Raw genomic sequence first — 18,521 nt, 5'->3', positions numbered from 1 at the left:
AAACCCAGAATAGAAAACACCAATACTGGTGTGAATCTTGAGACAAAACAATGGCAGGCAAAAATAATTTGTTAAAAAAAAAACTTTAGTGTGAATGAAAAAACGCTCCAAAACAAATGTTGTCAAACCATCCAGTTATTGAAGGTAAAAACCACACTGCTGCTACTGAGCAGTAGGTCAAGAGGGTTGGGCTGCAATTTGCTGTGAATTCAATGGAAATGTGACCACAAGAAGAGTACAACAACTTCAGGTGAGATATCTGCATTATTATCAGGATTACAAGAAGAAACAACAACTAGAGGTGAGATATCTGATTCATTATCAGGATTACAAGAAGAAACAACAACTAGAGGTGAGATATCTGCATTATTATCAGGATTACAAGAAGAAACAACAACTAGAGGTGAGATATCTGCATTATTATCAGGATTACAAGAAGAAACAACAACTAGAGGTGAGATATCTGCATTATTATCAGGATTACAAGAAGAAACGACAACTAGAGGTGAGATATCTGCATTATTATCAGGATTACAAGAAGAAACAACAACATTCTAAGGACCATATGAGTTTATTTGTGCTTCTAACCGTGTTCTTATTCCAGAGGAAAGGAATGTTACTATGTAATAACTGAGTAGACCATATTACTATGTAGTAACTATTAGTAGACCATGTTACTATGTAGTAACTATTAGTAGACCATATTACTATGTAATAACTATGAGTAGACCATGTTACTATGTAGTAACTATTAGTAGACCATATTACTATGTAGTAACTATTAGTAGACCATATTACTATGTAGTAACTATTAGACCATATTACTATGTAGTAACTATTAGACCATATTACTATGTAGTAACTATTAGGAGACCATATTACTATGTAGTAACTATTAGTAGACCATGTTACTATGTAGTAACTATTAGTAGACCATGTTACTATGTAGTAACTATTAGTAGACCATGTTACTATGTAGTAACTATTAGTAGACCATGTTACTATGTAGTAACTATTAGACCATATTACCATGTAGTAACTATAAGACCATATTACTATGTAGTAACTATTAGACCATATTACTATGTAGTAACTATTAGTAGACCATGTTACTATGTAGTAACTATTAGTAGACCATATTACTATGTAGTAACTATGAGTAGACCATATTACTATGTAGTAACTACTAGTAGACCATGTTTCTCACCCTAATATCCACTGTCACCAAGTAGTTGTCCACTATGTTGTCCTCTCTGAAACTGAGACCAATGAAGAGTTGAGGGAAATCCTTCAATCCTGAGTTGCACCTTTCCAACGGGCAACAATGTTTGACAACTCTAAATGAGGATTGCACCCTCCCTGAACATTGATGTAAAACCAGTTGTTATGGTTACGGTACTCCTCAGCATCAGGAGTTGATGTAAGCCAGTTGTTATGGTTACGGTACGAGTTGATGGTAAACCAGTTATGGTTACGGTACTCCTCAGCCTCAGGAGTTGATGGTAAACCAGTTGTTATGGTTACGGTACTCCTCAGCATTAGGAGTTGATTGTAAACCAGTTGTTATGGTTACAGTACTCCTCAGCATCAGGAGTTGATGGTAAACCAGTTGTTATGGTTACGGTTCTCCTCAGCATCAGGAGTTGATGGATACTTGATGGGAACATGACATCCATCTAACCAGCCAATCACTCCTGGGAACTGCCCATATTCAGAGAATAGAACTTTATAGTTGGCTTGACCAGCAGCATCAGGAAACTAGATGTAAAGATTCAGTTCACAAATGGCCCTGCAGACTTTGTGAACAATTAAACACACAGTTGCTTCTTTGGCACCACACAAATCACCAGTTTCACAATGAAAGATTCCAGATGCCAAAAACCTCAAAGTGATCAGAAGTTGGAGAGAATTGGGTGAACGCCGTCCTCTTTGAGACAGAGAGGAAAGTGGAGGCTCAAGCAGAGATATTATCTCCAATGCATTTTCTTTGTACATACGAAAGCTGTCTCAAAGTAATGTAATGGATGACTCCTATCCACTAGTACTGGTCTGGCCTCTGTAGTGCATGTTGGTCTTCATTTAGACATTCCACATAGTCCAGGCTCCCTCACAACCAGCATGAAGCAGAAGTTAAACCTACCTCTTTGAAAGATTCATTTAAGCTTCAATTTAGTCCTACAGTAGCTCTAATCCTCCATCTTGCAATCGACTTTGTTGAGTCCAGAACAGGCTAACTCTGCCACTATTTTAAGAGAAGTCTGTGCAAGTCGCTTTGAGATAAGAAAGCTCAAACAAGCATTTTAGTCTGGGAGTAATGTCACGCCCTGGCCTTATTATTCTTTGTTTTCTTTATTATTTTAGTTAGGTCAGGGTGTGACATGGGGAATGTTTATGTTTTGTTGGTTTTGGGTGTTTATTTGGTAAAGGGGTTATGGGGTGAAGTATATGGTTTTGTGTTGAGTGTAGATGTCTAGCGTTGTCTATGTTGGTTAGTCATCTAGGAGAGTCTATGGTTACCTGAATGAGTTCCCAATTAGAGACAGCTGATTTCGGTTGTCTCTGATTGGGAGCCTTATTTAGGGTAGCCATAGGCTCTCATTGGTTGTGGGTAATTGTCTATGTCAGAACGTTTGTAGCCTGTGTGTGTAAGTGCACAACGTTATTTAGCTTCACGGTCGTTTGTTGTTTTGTATAGTTTTGGTAAAGTGTTTCGTGTCGTGTTCATCTTCGTCTTTTAAATAAAAAAAGAGAAGATGTATTCATATCCAGCTGCGCCTTGGTCCTCATTCTCTCCAGTACACGATCGTGACAGAATTACCCACCATCGGACCAAGCAGCGGAAAACAAAGCAACAGGAGCAATACAAGGATTCATGGACATGGGAGGAAATTTTAGACCGGGAGGTACCAGGAGAATATAACCGCCCCAAAGCTGAGCTGGAGGCAGCGAAAGCAGAGAGGCGGCGATATGAGGAGCTAGCTCGGAGGCAGGAAAAGGAACCTACAAAGGATCTGGGCTACACTACGTGGGAGGAGATCGACAGGTGGGCGATCAACCCAGGGAGAGTGCCGGAGCCCGCCTGGGATTCTCTGGCGCAGTGCGAGGAGGGATACCGGCGAATGGAGGCAGCACGACGAAGCGGTAGGAAGCCTGTGGGAAAACCCCCAAAAATTCTTTGGGGGGGGCTTAAAGGGAGAGTGGCGAAGTCAGGTAGGAAACCTGCGCCTACTCCCTGTAATTACCGTGGAGAGCGAGAGTACGGGCAGACACCGTGTTACGCAGTAGAGCGCACGGTGTCTCCTGTACGTGTGCATAGTCCGGTGCGGGTTATTCCACCTCCCCGCACTGGTAGGGCTAGATTGGGCATTGAGCCAGGTGTCATGAGGCCGGCTCAACGCGTCTGGTCTCCAGTGCGTCTCCTCGGGCCGGCATACATGGCACCTGCCTTACGCATGGTTTCCCCGGTTCGCCTACATAGCCCGGTGCGGGTTATTCCACCTCCCCGCACTGGTTGGGCGACCGGGAGCATTCAACCAGGTAAGGTTGGGCAGGCTCAATGTTCAAGAGAGCCAGTACGCCTGCACGGTCCGGTATTTCCGGCGCCACCTCCCCGCCCCAACCCAGTACCACCAGTGCCTCCTCCACGCACTAGCCTTATGGTGCGTGTCTCCAGCCCGGTATCACCAATTCCGGCACCACGCACTAAGCCTTTTGTGCGTCTCCAGAGTCCTGTGCATCCTGTTGCTGCTCCCCGCATTAGCCCTGAGATGCGTGTCCCCAGTCCGGTACCACCAGTTCCGGCCCCACGCACTAGGCCTAATGTGCGTCCCCAGGGTCCAGTATGCCCTGTTCCTGCTCCCCGCACTAGCCCTGAGATGCGTGTCCCCAGCCCGGTGCCACCAGTCCCGGCACCACGCACCAGGCCTACAGTGCGCCTCAGCAGGCAGGAGTCTGCCGTCTGCACAGCAATGACTGAACTGCCCGTCTCCCCAGCGCCATCTGAGCCATCCGTCTCCCCAGCGCCATCTGAGCCATCCGTCTCCCCAGCGCCATCTGAGCCATCCGTCTGCAATGAGCCTGCAAAGCCGCCCGTCTGCCATGAGCCTGCAAAGCCGCCCGTCTGCCATGAGCCCACTGAGCCGTCCGCCAGACAGGAGCCGCTAGAGCCGTCCGCCAGACAGGAGCCGCTAGAGCCGCCAGCCAGACAGGAGCCGCTAGAGCCGCCAACCAGACAGGATCTGCCAGAGCCGCCAACCAGACAGGATCTGCCAGAGCCGCCAACCAGACAGGAGCAGCCAGAGCCGCCAGCCAGCCATGAGCAGCCAGATCCGTCAGCTAGCCATGAGCAGCCAGATCCGTCAGCCAGCCATGAGCAGCCAGATCCGTCAGCCAGCCATGAGCAGCCAGATCCGTCAGCTAGCCATGAGCAGCCAGATCCGTCAGCTAGCCATGAGCAGCCAGATCCGTCAGCTAGCCATGAGCAGCCAGATCCGTCAGCTAGCCATGAGCAGCCAGATCCGTCAGCTAGCCATGAGCAGCCAGATCCGTCAGCCAGCCATGGGCCATCCCTCAGTCCGGAGCTGCAGTCCCTCAGTCCGGAGCTGCAGTCCCTCAGTCCGGAGCTGCCATTCCTCAGTCCGGAGCTGCCCCTTACCCTGGTGCTGCCCCTTACCCTGGTGCTGCCCCTTACCCTGGTACTGTCCCTGACCCTAGTACTGCCCCTGACCCTGGTACTGCCTCTTACCCTGGTACTGCCCCTTAGTCCGGAACTGCCCCTGAATGCAATGGGGTTAAGGTGGAGGGGGGTCGTTTGGAGGAAGCCTAGGAGGTGTTTAGGTACTGTGGTGACGTGGGGACCGCGACCAGAGCCGGAGCCGCCACCGTGGATGGAAGCCCACCCAGACCCTCCCCTAGACTGTGTATGGTGCGCCCGGAGTTCGCGCCTCAAGGGGGGGGTTATGTCACGCCCTGGCCTTATTATTCTTTGTTTTCTTTATTATTTTAGTTAGGTCAGGGTGTGACATGGGGAATGTTTATGTTTTGTTGGTTTTGGGTGTTTATTTGGTAAAGGGGTTATGGGGTGAAGTATATGGTTTTGTGTTGAGTGTAGATGTCTAGCGTTGTCTATGTTGGTTAGTCATCTAGGAGAGTCTATGGTTACCTGAATGAGTTCCCAATTAGAGACAGCTGATTTCGGTTGTCTCTGATTGGGAGCCTTATTTAGGGTAGCCATAGGCTCTCATTGGTTGTGGGTAATTGTCTATGTCAGAACGTTTGTAGCCTGTGTGTGTAAGTGCACAACGTTATTTAGCTTCACGGTCGTTTGTTGTTTTGTATAGTTTTGGTAAAGTGTTTCGTGTCGTGTTCATCTTCGTCTTTTAAATAAAAAAAGAGAAGATGTATTCATATCCAGCTGCGCCTTGGTCCTCATTCTCTCCAGTACACGATCGTGACAAGTAAGCTTAAGATTTGCTGGGAAACCGGCCCTGAGTGTTGTATATAATATGACTAAATGTGTTTCTTTCTGTGTTGCAGGAGCAGTCAAGAAACGGAACGGCAAGGTCACAGAACATGACATAAGCAGAGCTGTGGGAGACCACCTCAAGCCCCAGGTAGAGCCTGGGGTGGTGTTTACCACACCTTCAGCAGGCTGGAAGTGGGATTGATACTGTTTTTCATACTAAGATGGACCAAGAGTCTGTTGATTGGTCAATCATTGGGTTAATTTGTTTTGCAATATGTTCAAATCAAATCAAGCTTTATTTATACAGCACATTTCAGACATGATGCAAAACAATGACATCATCACAGGAAAAAACTAAGATAAATATTTAGTACACAACATTAGTGGATAAAAAACTGAAGAAGAACAACTGAAAGAGTAATGAGCATTGAAAGGAAATGCCATTGATTAAAATATTAATAGGATGCAACATCCAACCCAAAATATAAGCTGTTTTTTAGGAGTGGTTCTGATAGACATTATGGGGGTGTTTTAGGAGGGGCTCTGAAAGACACTATGGGAGTGTCCACTGAAAATTGACTAGTAACAACAACTAGGACCTAAAAGACACCCACCATGAGACCCACTAAATCTGCCCAGGAGGGAAACAAAAGAACTTCACAGGAGAAAACTATTTAAATAAACAGAAATATTTAGTGCACAAAAATATCAGGATAAAAAAAACAGAAGATTAACTGAAAGACCAATGAGCATTCTAAGGAAATGCCATTGATTAAAACACTAATTGGATGCAATATCCAACCCAAAATATAAGCTTATTTTTTAGGAGGGGTTCTCAAAGACACTATGGGGGTGTCGACTGAAAGGTGACTAGTAACAACAACTGGGACCTAAAAGACACCAACCATGAGACCCACTAAATCTGCCCAAGAAGAGGCAAACAAAAGAAAAACCCACACCAAATTTAAAGACAGGAAACAAACCAAAAAGGTGGATCAACTAAAGGTGTTCACTCTCCACATCTATCAAGATAACTGGAGCACTGGGCCAGACACTCTGAAATAGAACCTGGACCAGCTCAGGTGAAACACCTTCCCACTAACGAGATGGACAAGACAGCACAGGTGTAACACATACTGACTAACGAGGTGACACCAATCAGTGCTCCTAAGTGCTAACGAGCTATACGTGCTAACGAGCTATACGTGCTAACGAGCTATACGTGCTAACGAGCTATACGTGCTAACGAGCTATACGTGCTAACGAGCTATACGTGCTAACGAGCTATACGTGCTAAAGTCCAACCTCAAAACATAAATGGAAAAATCAAAGACTAACACCTTAAGAGAATGCTTACCACCAACAGAAAACAACTTCCATTTCACATTATAATCAACTACAATGCTTCACCTTCACCAATATAAACATGGTGTCTGTCTAACAACAATTAAAAACAAGATTAATTTGTAAGATTCCCACAAAGAATCCTAAAACTCACTAGCTTCTAGAACTCTCGTCCCCTTGGAACGAGCCCAAACAAAACTCATCTCCAAAACGGAAAAACGTGCAGTAAAAATAAACTGTGATCCATGGCAACGCACTGGCTAAACGCAAAACATTTTGACTGCCCACCCTTGAGACAATCAACCACCAAGTTGTCCTTACCACGGACGTGTCTGATTTCAAGAGGAAACTCCTGCAATATTCATAGTAACTTTCCACCTCACTGTGGAGCTTCTCTCTCTTTTCAGGGTTCACTAGATAGGCATGTTGCTGGATTGGGGCCCAGTCCCCAATGTCATGCTCTAGTACATTTGGTTTGGCACATGTGAGAATTAACCCTGATATTCTAAAAGCAGGGCAACAATGTCAATATAATTGTACCAAAAAACTGTCAGTTGGTTGCATAAATAATTATCACTACTAAATGTTACATGAAATGTAAATATGAAATATTTGGTTGCATAGTCATATTTTCAATGTCTTTTCAATGACATTTTGCTAGGTGGGATAGCCCAATGTCAAAACACAGTTTAACGTGTCCAAATCAATAACCAATATGCAGAAACAGTTTGGGATCAATTGAAAACCTAACATGTGGTATTTGGATGCAATATTCAACCATAACGACATGGACAAGCCAGCACAGGTGTAACACATACTGACTAACGAGGTGACACCAATCAGTTCTCCCTACGTGCTAACGAGCTAGACGTGCTAAAGTCCAACCTCAAAACATAAATGGAAAAACCAAAGACTGTAACACCTTAAGAGAATGCGCACCACCAACAGAAAACAACTTCCATTTCACATTATAATCAACTACAATATAAACATGGTGTCTACTGGATGTCAACAATTAAAAACAAGAAAAAAAAAGTGTATTTTTTCCCTACCTAAAACTCAAGAGCCCAAACAAAACTCATCTCTAATACGGAAAGTCAACATTATTTGTGATCCATGGAATGCACTGGCTTAACACAAAACACAAATCTTTTTGACTGCCCAACCTTGAGACAATCAGAAACCAAGTTGTCCTCACCATGGACAAAAGCACCAAAAACGCTGTTGTTTTGACAAGTAGCAATAAATCACTGATATCGATTAGGGGGGAAATCAGGTTGTACTTTCTGTTGAAACTAACAACTAAAAAAACACATGGAAATGGGAGATATCTTTAAGCTCACTGGTTAGAGGACAACCTGCAGAAGACAGTCAGCTACATTTTGGAGTGATGCATTTAAAATGTAGGGGTCGCTAAACAAAGGAACGCAACACTTATGTCATAACTCATCGATATCATGCTAAAATCAATTGTGCGAGAGGAGGAAGATGAGGTTGCATGTCCTGTTAAAATTAACAACTCAAAAACCACACACAACATTCGACATTGTGACATCATTAAAATACTCCTTCTACATTGTTAAAACATTCTACATTGTGACATTATTTCAACTCCTTCATGTATGTATTTTCTGATGTTTGATCAGATATCTTTTATCAGAGTATCTCTTGTCACACTGATCACAGCTATAAGATTTCTCTCCTGTGTGTGTTCTCTGGTGTTGAGTCAGATGGTAAGATCGACCAAAACTCTTCCCACATTGAACACAGCTGTAAGGTTTCTCTCCTGTGTGTGTTCTCTGGTGCACTGTCAGCTCTCCAGCGTGACCAAAACGCTTCCCACATTGATCACAGCTAAAAGGTTTCTCTCCTGTGTGTATTCTCTTGTGTTGAGTCAGATGGCAAGATCGACCAAAACTCTTCCCACATAAAACACAGCTGTAAGGTTTCTCTCCTGTGTGTGTTCTCTGGTGCACTGTCAGCTCTGCAAATTGACCAAAACTCTTCCCACATTGATCACAGCTATAATATTTCTCTCCTGTGTGTATTCTCCTGTGTTGAGTCAGATGGCCAGATTGACCAAAACTCTTCCCACATTGAACACAGCTGTAAGGTTTCTCTCCTGTGTGTGTTCTCTGGTGTAGAGTCAGAGTGCTAGATGCAGCAAAACTCTTCCCACATTGAACACAGCTGTAAGGTTTCTCTCCTGTGTGTGTTCTCTGATGAATTTTAATGCCTGCTGAGGAGGTGAATCTCTTCCCACAGTCAGAGCAGCGGTGAGTTCTCTTCTCTGTGGGTCTCTGCAGGCGTTTCTTGAGGTGTTCTGATCTGGAGGGACTCTTCTCTGCCTCTTCAGCATCATGAGGTTGTTGAGGCTCCCCAGAGGATCCACGATAGTCCTGTATCTCTCCTGCGTGAACAACAAAGTCAGAAAGATGGTTAAAAACCCACAACAGTGGTAATCCACTGTAAAAGGTGATGACAACAGCGTAGCCATGATGTTGTACAACAATTGACGTCTGTAATGAATGTTAAAATTATTTGACAATTGTCTTAAAATGAGCAAGAAGTCATATTTTGTCTTGTTTTCACATTAGTAGAAACATCTAAGATTGTTGACTAGAAATAAGTTATTCATGTTGTTGAAACTCGAGGCAGTGTGCCAGACGACTTTTGGTCTCCAATATAGGCCCCTTTCTGTGTTTAATAAAATTGCGGCACGAGGACAAAGCACATACAATTTGACTGCAGAAACTCCTCCCTGCTAATGAGGAAACCGATAGTTATGGATGTACTATATCTGCAAGGAGCAAAAATGGTGAGCAAAGATTTTAGTTTTTCACAATGTATTCTGAATGTGAATGGGGGAAACTCAGGGGAGTAACCTCCATTTCCAGGTTGCTTATGAGTGCATTTCACACTACTTTGGATTATAATTGTAAGGCTCGTTTGAATGTCCTGCTTAATATAATGTTTGTGTCATCATCGCAAATCAACCGCTTTGTACTTTAAAAAAAACACTTCAACCAGTAAAATACTCTTTGGCTAGCTTTTCCATCAGCCTGACAATGAGGGATTGTACACGGTTTGCCAAATTGGCCCATAACTTCACCTAACAACAAATAAAGGAAAATAGCTCTGTGTGTTGTACAATAGCCTATCCATCAAGGAACAGTTATCTACACATTATGACCAAAGTAGGGATGTTGGATCCAAAGTGGAGCACGGCATGACTGTCTTTACCAGAGTAATGAACGAAGAAGCACTTTGGTTGATGTTGCATGTCCTGATGTTTGTCATGTGACTGTCATTCAGAAAATGATTTCCTGGATCAGCTGATGATAGTTTAACATGTGACTGTAAGTAAACGGCTACAGTATTAAGAATAATGTGTAATTATTGAAGAACCGCGTTAATGACAGTATCCATTTAGGTGTTGTCAATAAAGTTACGATATTTATTATTATTTTTTATTTTTTTTCACCTTTATTTAACCAGGTAGGCTAGTTAAGAACAAGTTCTCATTTACAACTGCGACCTGGCCAAGATAAAGCAAAGCAGTGCGACAAAAACAACACCACCGAGTTACACGTGGGATAAACAAACATACAGTCAATAACACAATAGAAAAATCTATATACAGTGTGTGCAAATGGAGTACGGAGGTAAGGCAATAAATAGGCCATAGTAGCGAAGTAATTACAATTTAACAGATTAACACTGGAGTGATAGATGTGCAGATGATGATGTGCAAGTAGAAATACTGGTGTGCAAAAGAGCAAAAAAAAGTAAATAAAAACATGGGGATGAGGTAGGCAGTTGGATGGGCTATTTACAGATGGGCTGTGTACAGCTGCAGCGATCGGTAAGCTGCTCAGATAGCTGATGCTTAAAGTTAGTGAGGGAGATATATGTCTCCAACGTCAGCGATTTTTGCAATTCGTTCCAGTCATTGGCAGCAGAGAACTGGAAGGAAATGCGACCAAAGTAGGTGTTGGCTTTGGGGATGAACTGTGAGATACACCTCCTGGAGCGCGTGCTATGGGTGGGTGTTGCTATGGTGACCAGTAAGCTGAGTGAAGGCGGCCTAGCAAAGACTTATAGATGACCTGGAGCCAGTAGGTTTGGCGACGAATATGTAGCGAGGGCCAGCCGACAAGAGCATACAGGTCCTAGTGGTGGGTGGTATATGGGGCTTTGGTGACAAAACGGATGGCACTGTGATAGACTACATCAAGTTTGCTGAGTAGAGTGTTGGAGGCTATTTTGAAAATGACATCACCGAAGTCAAGGATCGGTAGGATAGTCAGTTTTACGAGGGTATGTTTGGCAGCATGAGTGAAGGAGGCTTTTCTGCGAAATAGGAAGCCGATTCTAGATTTTATTTTGGATTGGAGATGCTTAATGTGAGTCTGGAAGGAGAGTTTACAGTCTAGCCAGACACCTAGGTATTTATAGTTGTCCACATACTCTAAGTCAGAACCATCCAGAGTAGTGATGCTGGATGGGCGGGTGCGGGCAGCGATAGGTTGAAGAGCACACATTTAGTTTTACTAGCGTTTAAGAACAGTTGGAGGTCACGGAAGGAGTGTTGTATGGCATTGAAGCTCGTTTGGAGGTTTGTTAACACAATGTCCAAAGAAGGGCCAGATTTATTCAGAATGGTGTCGTCTGAGTAGAGGTGGATCAAGGAATCACCCGCAGCAAGAGCAACATTGTTGGTATATACAGAGAAAAGAGTCGGTCCGAGAATTGAACCCTGTGGTACCTCCATAGAGACTGCCAGAGGTCCGAATAACAGGCCCTCCGATTTGACACACTGAACTCTGTCTGAGAAGTAGTTGGTGAACCAGGCGAGTCAGTCATTTGAGAAACAAAGGCTGTTGAGTCTGCCGATAAGAATACGGTGATTGACAGAGTCGAAAGCCTTGGCCGGGTTGATGAAAACGGCTGCACAGTACTGTCTTTTATCGATAGCGGTTATGATATCGTTTAGTACCTTGAGCGTGACTGTGGTGCACCCATGACCAGCTCGGAAACTGGATTGCACAGCGGAGAAGGTATGGTGGGATTCAAAATGGTCTGTGATCTGTTTGTTAACTTGACTTTCGAAGACTTTTGAAAGGCAGGGCAGGATGGATATAGGTCTGTAACAGTTTGGGTCTAGAGTCAGCCCCCTTTGAAGAGGGGGATGACCGCGGAAGCGTTCCAATCTTTAGTAATCTTGGACGATACGAAAGAGAGGTTGAACAAAATAGTAATAGGGGTTGCCACAATGGCGGCGGATAATTTTAGAAAGAGAGGGTCCAGATTGTCTAGCCCACCTGATTTGTAAAGGTCCAGGTTTTGCAACTCTTTCAGAACATCAGCTATCTGGATTTGGGTGAAGGAGAATCTAGGGAGGCTTGAGGAAGTAGCTGCGGGGGGTGGGGAGCTGTTAGTGCAGTATGCCACAGGATGTTTTTGTGCTGGTTGAGGGCAGTCAGGTCTGGAGTGAACCAAGGGCTATATCTGTTCTTAGTTCTACATTTTTTGAAAGGGGCATGCTTATTTAAGGTGGTGAGTAAATTACAATTAAAGAACAACCAGGCATCCCCTACTGACGGGATGAGGTCAATATCCTTCTAGGATATCCGGGCCAGGTTGATAAGAAAGGCCTGCTGGCAGAAGTGTTTTAGGGAGCGTTTGACAGTGATGAGGGGTGGTCGTTTGTCCGCGGACCCATAACGGATGCAGGCAAATATATAAACCAGGGAGGCCGTTAGCTAGTCGTTACTATACTGGCTGGGAGCCAGCCCTGGCGTGAGGCTAACTGGTGCCAGCTTCGGAACAAGGGCGTCAGCCACTATAGCCAATCCGGTGCAAAGGTCCAGAGCTTACGGCAGGAATCCGGTGATGTAGTGGCTTCTAGTTGTCTTAATGAAGAGTTTGGGAGGCATCAGCTGTGTAGCCGAGTGATGTAGTGGCTTCTAGTCGTCTAAATGAAGAGTCTGGGAGGCATCAGCTGTGTAGCAGAGTGGCTTCTGCAAATTAATTACTTAAAAATCAATGTGATTTTCTGGAAATTTGTTTTAGATTCCGTCTCTCACAGTTGAAGTGTACATACGATAAAAATTACAGACCTCTACATGCTTTGTAAGTAGGAAAATCTGCAAAATGTATGTAATGTAAATATATCTATGTAAAAATATAATAAAAAAATGGAAGAGATTGCAATATATTTCAATATATACAAAAAAAAAAAATTCAACAAACACTTTAATGCTACGCCATCTGATTACAAGACGACACTCAGTTAAAAAACATTGGATTTAGCAAACTCTGAAATTATTTAGTATTTCTGTGCCCACAAACTGTTTTCCCAGCGTAACATAAGGATCCACTAAATGATACATAGTTCAAGTGCATTTCAGAATACAAAAAAACTGTCCGACAGCAAGATCCAGTATTTAAGTTGAAGTTCATCATATGACAAGCGTAACGTTATGACTATAACTACTGTTCCCTGAAGGGAAACAAGGTACAACATACTATTAAATTCACGCCTCGCTGGAAGCACCACCGTCCACAGGTGATGAGCGTGAGGCTCGGGTTTATTCCTTAAATTTAATACCACTCTTCACCGACCCAGGAGGGGTGGGGCCAAACAGGTTTTGCACCTCGTTTCCCTCCTTCAGGCAACAGTAATTATAGTGTTAGGTTCTAATTTTTCAGAGTAAATAACTCACGGACACTAGAGAAGCTTAACCAAGTTGAATTCTTCCCAAAGGGTCGTTACAGCTGTAGTTCAGACAAAAACATGTTCTCACCATCACAAGTATATATACCCCACTTTGGACACTCCTCCTTCTCTCCAATCCTTAAATCTTCTGGGTTGACAGGAAGAGGGTAACAGGATACTAAACCCTTATTACTCCCTTCAGGGGATCTGACCTGACCTCAACCCTTCCTTCGCCTAATCCACAGATGTCCATCCGCTTCCCCTATAGCAATCCTGTGATCTCCTCCCGTCCACCCAGCACATTCCACAGCCACTCTGTCTTTCTACAGATCTCACTCCTTTATATACTCTGCGTCTGATCTATCATGTCTTTACTATCTCAATGTTCAAAGTTTAGCCCGAATCCAGTCATAAAGTTACACTCCCTTTAAGTCGGTCAACTTCGGTAAAACATACTATGGGAAAATACAATCATTCCCCATGCCGACCCAAACGGATACTAAATGAAGCGGCCCCTGGCAGACCACCCAGACCTTACTTCGCAAGAGTTTTCAATTTATTAATTGTATTTTGTTTGAAACACTCCTGTCAATATTGAGTAAGGACACACACCCAATTACGCATATAGAAGTAGGACTAGTCTTCCTGGCCTGAGCGCAAATGTAGGCCTATAAATGTGCCCATTTGGGGATGTCTGATAGTATTTCTGATTGTCTTAACGCACCACCACTAAAAAGTTGTGGAGCTTCTCAAAGCACATTGTTTTTCACCTCAAACAGCAAGTAAACAAAGTCTAATCAAAATCAATAGCGAACGACAATAGTTCCTCAATGTATTTGAAAGATATTTCCAGCTCTCGCCCTTTCGATAACCACTCGGCACGAAAGGGAAAAACATAATGCTCTGATCCAGTGGAAATATCAAAACACCTGATTACTTCTTATCCCTTTCACAAATAGCCTACAGCTGTGTCGGTCGAGAACTCACAGGCGCGGGAAACTGAGGGCCCAGAATATTTTATACAATGTTGCAAGTTCGTTTTAGACAGGCCATGCGATTTATAGGACATTTATTTGCAATGTTTTAATTTGTTGGCTTTATGTAGGCTATTTTTTACATAGTTGGCAATGGCAAAAAAAGTTACTTTTAGATTTGTATAATTTTCATTTAGATAGAATGTAGATTAATCACAGACAATGATTTTGAGATACTATTATAAATTAAATGAAACTGTTCCAGTAAAATTAACATATGAAAATCATAACTGTCACCAGATCGGTAGAAATGGTAAGATACATTTGCACTCCAAATGTAGGTTGCCGACTGCTTGTGTAGCCGATTACCAGCAACGTCAGAATGTATGAAGGACAGCAAGAGGAGGTGGCTCAGGAAGAGTTTCTTCTCTTCTGGTTGGGCGATATTGATGTAATGGCATGAAAATAAATGCTGAATATTATACAATGACTTAACAGCTCTAACAATTTGACCACAGGAAATCTACACTGTCAATTCTAGAATATACTATATAGCCTAGAAACCTGGTTAAACTATCATTATGACATCATGGATGAATTCTAGAATATACTATATCCTAGAAACCTGGTTAAACTATCATTATGACATCATGGATGAATTCTGGAATATACCACACTGCTCAAAAAAATAAAGGGAACACTTAAACAACACAATGTAACTCCAAGTCAATCACACTTCTGTGAAGTCAAACTGTTCACTTAGGAAGCAACACTGATTGACCATAAATGTCACATGCTGTTGTGCAAATGGAATAGACAAAAGGTGGAAATTATAGGCAATTAGCAAGACACCCCCAAAAAACACCCCTGCTCAAACGGTCAGAAACAGACTCCATGAGGGTGGTATGAGGGCCCGACATCCACAGGTGGGGGTTGTGCTTACAGCCCAACACCGTGCAGGACGTTTGGCATTTGCCAGAGAACACCAAGATTGGCAAATTCGCCACTGGCGCCCTGTGCTCTTCACAGATGAAAGCAGGTTCACACTGAGCACATGAGCACATGTGACAGACGTGACAGAGTCTGGAGACGCCGTGGAGAACGTTCTGCTGCCTGCAACATCCTCCAGCATGACCGGTTTGGCGATGGGTCAGTCATGGTGTGGGGTGGCATTTCTTTGTGGGGCCGCACAGCCCTCCATGTGCTCGCCAGAGGTAGCCTGACTGCCAATAGGTACCGAGATGAGATCCTCAGACCCCTTGTGAGACCATATGCTGACACATGCACATTTGTGGCCTGCTGGAGGTCATTTTGCAGGGCTCTGGCAGTGCACCCCCTTGCACAAAGGCGGAGGTAGCGGTCCTGCTGCTGGGTTGTTGCCCTCCTACGGCCTTCTCCACGTCTCCTGATGTACTGGCCTGTCTCCTGGTAGCGCCTCCATGCTCTGGACACTACGCTGACAGACACAGCAAACCTTTTTGCCACAGCTCGCATTGATGTGCCATCCTGGATGAACTGCACTACCTGAGCCACTTGTGTGGATTGTAGACTCAGTCTCATGCTACCACTAGAGTGAGAGCACCGCCAGCATTCAAAAGTGACCAAAACATCAGCCAGGAAGCATAGAAACTGAGAAGTGGTCTGTGATCACCACCTGCAGAATCACTCCTTTTTTGGGGGTGTCTTGCTAATTGCCTATAATTTCCACCTTTTATCTATTCCATTTGCACAACAGCATGTGAAATTAATTGTGAATCAGTGTTGCTTCCTAAATGGACAGTTTGATTTCACAGAAGTGTGATTGACTTGGCGTTACATTGTATTGTTTAAGTGTTCCCTTTATTTTTTTGAGCAGTGTATATAGCCTAGAAACCTGGTTAAACTATAATTTTGACCTCATGGATGGCCAGTTCTTGTATTCATAGTGCAGTAAATTCAGGGGGTTGCCCTGAGCTGAACTCAAACCTGTGTCCAGCGACTGTCAAGCCAACACCTTATAACTGTTTTGCCAAGATGTCTGAACTTCTTGACGAGGTCGCTAGGTGTTGGATTACGGTTGATACAATAGCTTTCTCTATGAATTTGAGAGTGGTTACATTTCTCCAGACCCCATCCCAGCCCCATCCCTCAGCTGTTTACCAAACCAAGTCTCTGGGCAGCCATTTTGTTGCTGTTTAAATACTAGGTTGTCCCTTTAAAAAAGCCACACAAGAATCAATCAACTAATAACAAAGCTGTAATTCCACCACTGTTTTGCTAATAAGATGATGGATGGGGCTGGAGAAATGTAACTACTTTCGAATTCATAGACAGACCTATGGATGCAAGGACTGACCATCCATGATATCAACATTATAGTTTTAACCATGTTGATGCTATACAGTGTTGATTTACATTGTTTCTAAACATTGGAGTAAAAAAATCTTATTCTGGGTTCTGATGGGGTACAACAGTTGAACTAAGCTCATGAGGCATGTGTTATATTCTTCAAGAATCAATGCCTATAAATAAATAATTAAAAAATCTAAATATGGATGTAGTAATTGCAGATTTCCCCTTTAACACCACACATCCTTCCAGTTCTCTGCTGCCAGTGACAGGAACGAATTTCATAAATCGCTGAAGCTGGAGACTTATATTTCCCTCACCAACTTTAAACATCAGCTATCTGAGCAGCTAACCGATCGCTGCAGCTGTACATAGTCCATCTGTAAATAGCCCGCCCAATCTACCTACCTCATTCCCTCACCAACTTTAAACATCAGCTATCTCAGCAGCTAACCGATCGCTGCAGCTGTACATAGTCCATCTGTAAATAGCCCGCCCAATCTACCTACCTCATCCCCAAACTGTTTTTATTTACTTTTCTGCTCTTTTGCCCACCAGTATCTCTACTTGCACATCATCATCTGCTCATTTATCACTCCAGTGTTAATCTGCTAAATTGTAATTCTTCGCTACTATGGCCTATTTATTGCCTACCTCCTCATGCCTTTTGCACACACTATATATAGACTTTCTTTTTTTTACTGTCACTGACTTGCTTATTGTGTTATTGGCTTGTTTATTGTATGTTATTCCATGTGTAACTCTGTGTTGTTGTCTGTGTCACACTGCTTTTCTTTATCTTGGCCAGGTCGCAGTTGTAAATGAGAACGTGTTCTCAACTGGCCTACCTGGTTAAACTATCATTATGACATCATGGCCACCTGGTTAAACTATCATTATGACATCATGGCCACCTGGTTAAACTATTATTATGACATCATGGCCACCTGGTTAAATAAAGGTTAAATAAAAAAACATCAGTTCAACAACTGCAGAGTTTGTGTCTCTGTATTTAAGACAGTACTTACTAGTGTTAATCAGGGAACGGTCTCTCAAAACCATCTTATGGCTAAATTCATCCGTAGAACCATTGGATGCCTTAAGATGCGTTTGGGAAACCGGGCCCAGATATCCAGTTTCCCCCTCCTCCTTTTTCGATGTGACAGTCATCTCCCCCTCCTCCTCTTTCACCCCAAAAGCTGCATCCTCCTCCTCTTCTTTTACTGTAAAATCCCCTTCCTCTTTAACTCTGAACGCGTCTTCCTCTTCTTTCACTGAAACGTCTTTCTCTTCTTTTTTCACTGTAACAGCCTCACCCTCTACTTCTTGTTTTACAGTAACGGCCTCACCCTCCAATTCTTGTTTTACTGTGATACCCTCCTCCTCTTTCACCAGAGCTTCTTTCTCCGTCCAGCAGCCCTCCTCTTCATTAACAAGAGAGTAGTTTAGTGACCTCATGGTTGGAGATGTTAGCTAGCTAGGCTAATGCTAACTTAACCAGCCCGATAGATGAATAAAAACAATACCGTAAATATGAAATTAAAACGGATAACTAACTAGACGACAGAAGTGGGTTTAAAATGCGGTGGTTAATATACACTAAAGCGTCTAAAGAGCTTTATTGGTTCGTCTATTATGTCTAGCAAGCTACCGATGTGGCTGACGAACTGTTGCTGCTGTGAAAAGAAGC

General features: G+C 43.4%; 1 protein-coding gene across 1 annotated transcript; it reads right to left on the bottom strand.

The window, feature by feature from the left end:
- Positions 1 to 5,741: 5,741 nt before the first annotated feature.
- LOC129842726 (zinc finger protein 501-like) lies at positions 5,742 to 18,521 on the bottom strand. The gene is made up of 2 exons (XM_055911353.1): positions 17,860 to 18,521; positions 5,742 to 9,218 (listed from the first exon to the last, which is right to left on the bottom strand). The coding sequence occupies exons 1-2, from the start codon at positions 18,287 to 18,289 to the stop codon at positions 8,425 to 8,427; spliced, it is 1,224 nt and encodes a 407-aa protein (XP_055767328.1). The 5' UTR covers positions 18,290 to 18,521; the 3' UTR covers positions 5,742 to 8,424.

Source organism: Salvelinus fontinalis, unplaced genomic scaffold (genome assembly GCF_029448725.1).
Source record: "Salvelinus fontinalis isolate EN_2023a unplaced genomic scaffold, ASM2944872v1 scaffold_0062, whole genome shotgun sequence".
Taxonomy (NCBI): domain Eukaryota; kingdom Metazoa; phylum Chordata; class Actinopteri; order Salmoniformes; family Salmonidae; genus Salvelinus; species Salvelinus fontinalis.
The sequence above is the reverse complement of the archived record's forward strand: the minus strand, read 5'-3'. Positions and strand labels throughout refer to the sequence as shown.